Source organism: Malus domestica, chromosome 01, assembly GCF_042453785.1.
Source record: "Malus domestica chromosome 01, GDT2T_hap1".
Taxonomy (NCBI): domain Eukaryota; kingdom Viridiplantae; phylum Streptophyta; class Magnoliopsida; order Rosales; family Rosaceae; genus Malus; species Malus domestica.
Window position 1 is genome coordinate 17601119 of NC_091661.1, and position 8713 is coordinate 17609831.

Sequence of the window (8713 nt, forward strand, 5' to 3'; positions counted from 1 at the left end):
TCAGATGCATAATAATTTGCATGCTTCTCTGCCACCCTCGTGTAATCTGCAAAACTCTTAACATATGAATCATTTCTCCAAACGATTTCAGCATTTGAAGCACAAGTTGGACATGAAATACACAAAAGCATCAGAGAAAGGGATTCAACAATGCCTGGGAAAAATTCAGACTTGGAAACAGAATTAACAGATGCTATCGTAAAATTTCAAGGAAAACGAAATATCAAGATACAACAGGGCGGAGCGCAACTGCTATAAGAGCTGTTCCAACTGTTAGGTCATGCGAACATTATACACGTAAACCAAAGTTGTTTTCTGTTCACTTCTATATTTCATTCTTCACCCGTACCCCCCCCCCCCCCCACCACCTTGTCCTAGGCAGAGTACTTGAACTACAAATATGGGAATAACCATCGAGTTAAACGTGACAAAGTAACAAATATGCCATTGACGACCGCGACCCTAATGCTCTTTGTCAACTGAGATTGATTAACCATATTCGTGGTGATCATCCACGGGTCGCATCAGTCTGCTTTCTTGTCTGGTTTATCAATCGCAGCCAGCCTTTCGACAAGTGGAGGATGAGAATAGTGATATGCAGAGTACCAAGGATCAGTGTTCATAGCCGACAAATTCTCCTCCTATAAAACCATTAAACTCCACTCAGTAATGCAAACATTTCAGCAACAAGGTAAGAGCATAAACGGAAACAACTAATCCACAAGCAACGTAGATGACAGAGGACATGACAAAAGCTATATGTGGGGCATTCATCTTTCTGCACTATTGAACTTATATCACCAGAAGTCGGAATTTAATGGCAAGAACTAAACGAGGAAAAAAGAGACCAAAAATGCCAAAAGGATTCTTTAGTTCCAGGATACGTTTGTAACGTTCCATGATTTTAAGTTTGTAACCAACAAAGAACAGATATTAGCGTCTAAATGAAGGGAAGCATTTAGATAAATCACCTGTAGTTTAACAAGACCAGCTCGAAGTGCAGACGAATAACCAAGCTTCTTAGCAAAAGCATCAGCCTACAGTAAATCGAAAATGATAAAAGTAAGATCCGGCCGTAAAGAGAAAAAGGAAAGAAATGAAGAGGCAACTGATCAAGTACCTGAAATTCAAATGATCGGCTCACAAGGTTAAGAGCAAAGCTTACTATGTGCTGGATAGGTATTATGGTGTGCTACAAACAACAAAGTGAGGTTTAAATAAATAACACAGACATATGGATACAGCATATCCTTTCCTCATACAGCAGTTTCTCCCAAGTAAACCGTTTCATCATAATGATCTACAGTTTGCAAATGTTCACAAACAAGTGACATATGGACTACATGCACATGTGGTCTATATGAATTTCTACAATATCAAGTACTCAGAAACCAAAAGGTCACTACAATTGAAGAATACAAGGAAATCGGGAGTAGCCAAAAGCTATCAATACCTGAAATATGATGAGTCCAATGATTACTGGCTGAGTATCAAACCCAAAACTTTGAAACAGACTGCTTGAGTTTCTCACTAGAGTATATCCTCCAAACTGTAAAAATGTAAGGATCTGCGCCAAAGTAGAAAAAAATGAAGCAACCAGACAACATCATATAAAGGAACTTACTTATGTCAACCTGAAACATCACTAATTTCTAAACCATCTAATCAGATATTTGAATACTGTACATTTCACAAGTACGACAACAAAGCATTCAAATTTTATATAAATCAATAGTCTAAGAGGACATATGTCCCTTGTCCTAGTAAGTTATTATTATTCACATAGGGTATCTTATCATGATCGATGCCTGGGATAGATTATGGTTATTAGAGTTGAGCATTCCAAATTATAACAGAACAGATAAAACAGTGATCCAGATGTACAAAAAAAAATTACAGCATACCTGCACAGCAATAAATGAATACAGTGTGTGGTTGAGCTTCCAATGGCCTAACTCATGAGCTATAACAGCTACAATCTCCTCATCATTTTTGCACTGCAAACCATCAATTATCTCATAAGACTTTTGTGAACGGAACAACACAATCTGAAAATAATTATCCTTTTCAACCCATAAAAAGGATAAGAGAATAGTGGAGGAAGGCATTCAAGATGATTTTAAAGTGACATATATACATCCCTTTCACCACAATCGGGAAATAATTATCCTTTTCCTCCCATTAAAATTAAAGAAACTTGAAGATAAAAGGAAAACAATACTTATTGGATGACAAATCACACATTTCCAAAAGTGATGCCTCCTCACCTGTTGAATTAATGTATCATAGAGGACGATTCTCTTGTTCTTAAAAAATCCATACATATAGGCCTGTATCGTGAGTGGTAAGATGAGTAAGTCCAAAAATATGAACAAAATTCAGGACTAAATATAGTAAAAAAATAAGATACAAGGATAAACGTAGAAGGGTTAAATCCTCACATTGCTGTGACTTGACCTTGTAGATCCATCAACGACAAACAACTTCTTCAATGGAAACTTGAGAGAAGAAGCAAGTTTCTCAATTTTCTGCCTGAGCTCACCCTCTGGAAGCTATTGTCGCACATAACAAAGAAAACAATATGACGAAACCGAATATAAAAGCAGAATAAATGGATTTCAGTTAATGACAAATATTTACAACACTCACAGGGGTGAACTTGTTAAAGAGAGGGGCTATTAGAACAGGGTAGAGTGTCATCATCACAAGAGAGAGAACAAACATGAATGCCCAAAGATAGATGGCCAGGTAATCACCTCCTTTCTGCAATTACACAAGTGAACATGAAATACCACCAAAATCCTTAGGATCTAAGAACTAATGACCCATTCAAGTTACTGCAAATCAACAAAAAACTGCAAAAAAAGGTGCTTGGTAATATAATTATGGTCTTACCTGTACAATTACAATTATTGCAGACACAATAGGTGGGCCGAGAATAACAGTGAGGCAAATTCCTTTAATCATGTCTCTGAAGAATAACCATATTGTTTGCTGTAAAACAGATAACAACATTATAAATCAATAAGACGAAGAACATAATAATAGAAAAATTTGAAAAGTTTAATAATAGTGATAGTGATGGTAGCAGCAGCAGTTGTAATAATAGTTTGCTTAATAGAGAATGAGTGAACTAGAAACTTATAAGAGATGCAACATAATAAGAAAGTCTGAGTACAAATGCAAACCTTATTAAAACCATGACGAGCTTCAACCACAAATGTGGAGTATAGAGAAAAAGGTAAATCAGTGATCTGCTCAAAAGAAACAAATTATCATTAACTTCATTCCCCAAAGTTAATATAATCTACAAAATCAGTGCAGTGAAAATACTAATGGGATAACTCATATATCTCAGATTTCCCAGACATGATGTTAAAGCCTATATGATTTGTTTCTTAGGAACAATGTTGCCAACCTTATATCATGAAAATCACATCCATCATACGAAGATTAAAAACCTTCTATGCTAGGCAATCAGCTGAAATAAGTTCAAAAACTTGTACAAACCATCACACTCATGAAATACACCATTAAGCGTGAGCCTCAGCAGTCAGCACAATAGTGCTAGTCAGATTTCGTACATCTTGCTCTCCCAAACTCATTAGCAAGAGCCTTATGAATAGGTTCTCCTCACCCCACCCCACTCCCACCCACACACACACTCCCCCACCCCCACCCCCACCCCCCCTAAAAAAAATATCAGGATATGAAAACACTAGATTTATTTACATCCGCAATGCAGACAAAGAAAATAAATACAACACTTGAAGATGTGGCTAACAACACTTCATTAAATTTTTCACATCCGCAATGCAGACAAAGAAAATAAATACAATACTATCTTACATAATGAGAGAGGGATATCATGTTCGCACCTGTGACCAAATCATAACACCACCCAAAAATGCAAGTGTATGCCAGATTTCATTTTCAGCATTGAGACCAGCTAAAGCCACGAAATCTGCTGATCTCTGCAATTATTGAAAACATGAAGTTAATATAATAAATATGATTTGCAGCAGTGAGAACAGCTAAAGCCACGAAATCTGCTGCTCCCAATTACTAACCTTCCAAAACCAAGGCAACACTCGAAAGAACAAAATTGCTGAGTCCATCAGTATTGTCACAAACTCATGAACAAAATGGAAGCGGCTGAAAGTCAAAGAAAGATACATTTGAGCAACACAACCGTGAATGTGCACACCTAACAAAATTAAATGAGAATGGAAATTAAGATATACCTTTTATCAAGACTATAGGCTCGTGACTTCTCAAACTTTTCTTGGCTGATTACTCCTTCCAAAGTTTTAGGAAGGGTTGGAAGTTTGTGAGCAGCATGTTGCCGCAAATCCAAATAAGTCTCGAAAAAGTACAATGATATCATAAAACCTGTAATATATATTAGAAAAGAAGAGAAACAGTTATAAGCATTTTTCTAACCAGCTCTATCATTTGACAGATTTGAACTGAACCATTTCAGATACCAGTAAAAACTGAGTCTTTAAAGCATAATTGCATCTCCAGTCCAGAAACTATGCAATTTCAGTAGCAAAATAGTACTAAAAGTCGGTTCTATTAAGCATAAAGGTTCATACTTTACGGAAAGAAAGGGGTAACCAATTCAGGTTGCCCATCCAGAATTCGATAAAACCCAACAGTTATAACTTCAAACCGAACAAAAGTATCCACATTTTCCTAGAAACCAAACAAAATTTCTTCTATCTGAAAACATGAAAATCAATAAATCCAAACACCCACAAAGAAAGCCCAGTCCGAGCTCATCACAATAATCGCCATTAGAGAACAAAGATACAAACTTCAACTTCAAAAAAGCCCTAACATTTAATTAAAATCAAAACTGAAACAAAAAGATTAAACTTTTAGATTAAACACGATGCACAAGACTAAACTAAATGAGTTCCCAGTCCCAGAAGAAACAAAAATTACATGAACTCTTTCAAACCTAAAATTAATTCAACACAGTTATCAGAATAATAGGCAAAGACGACGAAGAAGATGGTGGCTCTCGATCGAAGCGAGCAGCTCAGAAAATTAATAAAGAAAAATTATAGGAGAAAAACAAACGAGAGAATTCGAAAAAGATGGAGGGAGAGAAGGAAATGGAAAAGTACCGATAACAGCTTCCAAGAACGGGAACGCCATGGCTGATTAGCAAGGTGCAGAGAGAAAGAGAGGTTTTGACGAATTGAACCGTGTGTGGTGCGAATATATAGAATAGGAGACGGACCGGATTCAGGTCTAGACACCCGGTTTTAGGACTTCTTACTCAGCCCTAGGGATTGACCAAGAACTCGATGTATGAGATCGAATTTGAGAATTTTTTTGTTTTTTTTAACAATCAATATTATTTACACTAATTGAAAATGATCGTAACAACCAAGGAGTTGGGACCAAACTTGGAATCCAGCACCCAGGAAATGGCACGAATGTGAGAACTACACATGTGGACTCGGCTCTAGAAGCCCAGTGCCAAGGATCATACATGGGAGGCGTTTGTTGCGCCGGACTATCTCGGACTGGACTAGCTTCAAGGACTAAGCTGAACTGGCTTAGACTAGACTAAGCTGGACTAACTTAGTGAAGTGTTTGGTGCAGTGTTGGACTAAGAAGCTAAATAATAACAAATTCTAATATTATATTATTTAATATATAAATTATTAATATTTTATTATGATTTAGGTGACCGGAGATGACGAGGAGTCTATTGGGAGTGGTTGTTGAGCATGACGAGGACGAGAGAGGATAGTCTTAGCTAATCCCATGGTTATTGGGGGGTCTCGCTAAGACCTCTTAGTGAAGGGTTTTGTCCATGCTAGTCCCTTTTAGTCTCATTAATGTTAGTCCCAGCATGGAACAAACACAGTATTAGACTAACAGCTAGTCCAGTCCAGTCCCACTTAGTGAAGGCAAACAAACGCCCCCTTTGTGTCTAAGCTCAGCCTCAATAACTTGATACCCGTTACTAAAGTTGAAGACAAACTACGTGACGGAAAATTTGGAACACTGACCTAATTTTCATACCTAAAGTCACAAGTCAATAGTTAAAAGTAGTTTTTTTAGCGAATAGTTAAACTAGATATCTTTCATCTTTAATGTAAATATATCGTCGTATAAATTTTTTGGTATTATTCTCATTTTTGAATCCCATTAAAAACATTATTAGCCATATTGAAACGAGAAGACAAATTCCATAACTTAGCAATCCTCTTCCCCCAAATCCCATCACATTGTCAAAATATCTCATTCAAACACAACCTTAATTTTTATTTTGAGGTGACAAAATTGAAACCCACATGTAAGCTTAGGGATGTGAGCAAAATACTGTTCCAAGAAAGGGAAATATAAGAAGCAAAGTCTTCCATCAAGGACTTTTCCCTGTATATACAAAGAAAACATAACATATTGTAATCATGTTTACACTTCTTTTTGTAAAGTTCATGCATGCCCTAATGGAGTGGTATCAAATTCACGGACATTTTTGGGACTTTAACTAATAAAACAAACACATAATCATGATTCATGATTCAAGACCACTGTCAGAAAACAACTTAAGTAAAATGAATTCACCACTATATGGTATTTCAATCTGATAATACAATGTTATGTCATCTTGTTTGGGCCCAAAATATCAGTTTGGGTCGAGTATAGAATTATTCTCGGCCCAGAAGGCCTTACGACAGGGTTATCAGAGATCGTTTAGTTCTGGATCGGTTAGGTCGTGGGCTTCCAAACCTGGGTCGGTTAAGTCATGCTGCAAGACGAGTCGAATCCTGGTGCAATGAGGAGTCTCGGCAAGATTAATAACCCGGAAGTGAATCCGGCTCAATAAAGGACTAGGTTCACAATTATAGTGAAAATAGGACTGGTCGAGTTGGTGTTTGATCAGGAGAAGAAGTCCTAATCCGTGTAAGGTTTTAACTCGACCTTGAAGGTATCCGGTGCTATAAATAGGGGAGGCTGTACATCATTCAATGCTCCTCCAATTCAACACACAACTGCATGCGCAAACTCTCTCAACAACTTTGATATTTTTATTTTCTCTTTTCGTTGACACATCTTCCGTTGGCATCAACAGCACTGTGAAAGCAACCGGTGATATCTTAAGTCGGCATAGATAGCTCTGTCGCCGTAGAATCAGCCAGTCTCGCAGCATCTTCCGTTGGCATCAACAGCACTGCAGCAAGGACGATTGGTTACCTATCCAAGTCTCGGTCGAGAAGGATTTCCGAATCCTTATTTATTGAGGTCATCTCATTAGCCTTCTCGGCGAAGTGAGGTGTTACAGTTTACTGAGCTCAGCGCATTGCACGCCGAGTTATTTTATGATTGGATATTCTCAAGTGGGATTTAGAGTTCGGCATTCAGACGATCGAACCACGTTCACTATTAAGACTTATATTCGCTTTGAGTATTTGTGCCTCTACATTTTGGTGTCGATTCGGCGTGAGTTTACTCTGACGAATAACATCACTGTGACCGAATCAGACGACGACGATTCATGAACTTCGTAAGAATAGTAGCCTTGTCTTCAGGTTCGAGAACCCAAGAGGCCTAGACGTGTTCCTTCCTCGATCGCAATCGCAAGACGCAGAAGTCAGCCGTGCACCCAATGCAACATCTACAAATTTACTCATCGGCCGAGCTCGGCCGACGAGTTGGCACGCCCCGCATTCATCGAATGACGTAGTTAACTTAGATTACTTGGCCTGCGCGCCACATAGGCTTGGTAGTTTTTAGGGTCAACATTTTGGCACGCCTAGTGGGACCCAGTGCTAAACTACGAAGTTCATGCCAATTGAAACGCGATCGGTAAAAAAAAAACAGCTATGGGAAAGTCAACAGCCGATTTACCAATTCAGAACATAGGACAAAGTGTGCCGTAGACGCAGAATCCCATTAGCGCCGTGACACCTGAGTCCACAAGCGCGACTCGTCGAGAAAGGGAAGTTAATCTCGGCGGTCAATTTCACAGTCTTGAAGTCCCTAACAGGAACATCTGCGTTCTCAATGAAGGGATAATGGAGGATTGTGATGAGGATGGTGGCGAGGGAACTGATCCACCAATAAGATCGTTTCTTCGAAAACGACTTGACGAGCAATCTCGGATGGTTGAACAGACGTTTAGTCGAGGAATCAATAAACTTCATGACGTGATACGCAATACCAATGAGGCACAAACCAGATTACTCGAAATACTGGTTAGTAAGGTCAGTGACGGTAGGTCTTTCGATCTTGCCCAGCATTTGCCACAAAAAAAATAATCTATTACCAATTGCACCGGCCGAGTCAACCCCTGTTCGGCTCAAACCAATTACTTGGAAAAATGAGGAGGATCAAATAGTAGGTCAGACGGATTCGACCAGAGAGTGGAGGCAACACTCGTCGATATGACTAAGGTCCAACGAATGATCGATTCGGCCATGAAGAAAGGGTCGAAGTTCCCTAAATTTATACATCCGTATTTGGCTTATGTGGAACAGTTCGAATACCCTAGAGGTTTCAAAATCCAGGATTTTAGCCTTTTCACCGGAGAATCATCCTTATCCTCGTTGGAACATGTGGCTCGTTTCACCGCGCAATGCGGAGATGTCAATAGCGACTTTCACAAGCTGCGACTGTTCAACTTTTCGCTGATCGATTCAGCATTTGCTTGGTATATCAACCTCCCACCGAATTATGTCCAGAGCTG

The 8713-nt window shown here is 38.7% G+C and overlaps 1 protein-coding gene across 1 annotated transcript; it reads right to left on the reverse strand.

Moving 5' to 3' along the window:
• Positions 1–180: 180 nt before the first annotated feature.
• LOC103409069 (CAAX prenyl protease 1 homolog) lies at positions 181–5489 on the reverse strand. The gene is made up of 14 exons (XM_008347916.4): positions 5136–5489; positions 4245–4392; positions 4071–4155; positions 3879–3974; positions 3189–3254; positions 2896–2994; positions 2650–2763; positions 2442–2552; positions 2268–2330; positions 1905–1997; positions 1454–1567; positions 1121–1192; positions 972–1037; positions 181–641 (listed from the first exon to the last, which is right to left on the reverse strand). Exons 1-14 carry the CDS (start codon positions 5164–5166, stop codon positions 525–527), a joined length of 1275 nt encoding a protein of 424 aa, XP_008346138.2. The 5' UTR covers positions 5167–5489; the 3' UTR covers positions 181–524.
• Between the last annotated feature and the right edge of the window lie 3224 nt (positions 5490–8713).

Bases quoted from the DNA above. Each gene is read 5' to 3' on its own strand.
- LOC103409069 (XM_008347916.4), bottom strand. From the start codon at position 5,166: ATGGCGTTCCCGTTCTTGGAAGCTGTTATCG. The intron at 2,995-3,188 runs GTTTGCATTTGT...TCTGTTTTACAG, and splicing joins CTCGTCATGGTTTTAATAAG to CAAACAATATGGTTATTCTT. The intron at 1,998-2,267 runs GTGAGGAGGCAT...GATGGTTTGCAG, and splicing joins ATGATACATTAATTCAACAG to TGCAAAAATGATGAGGAGAT.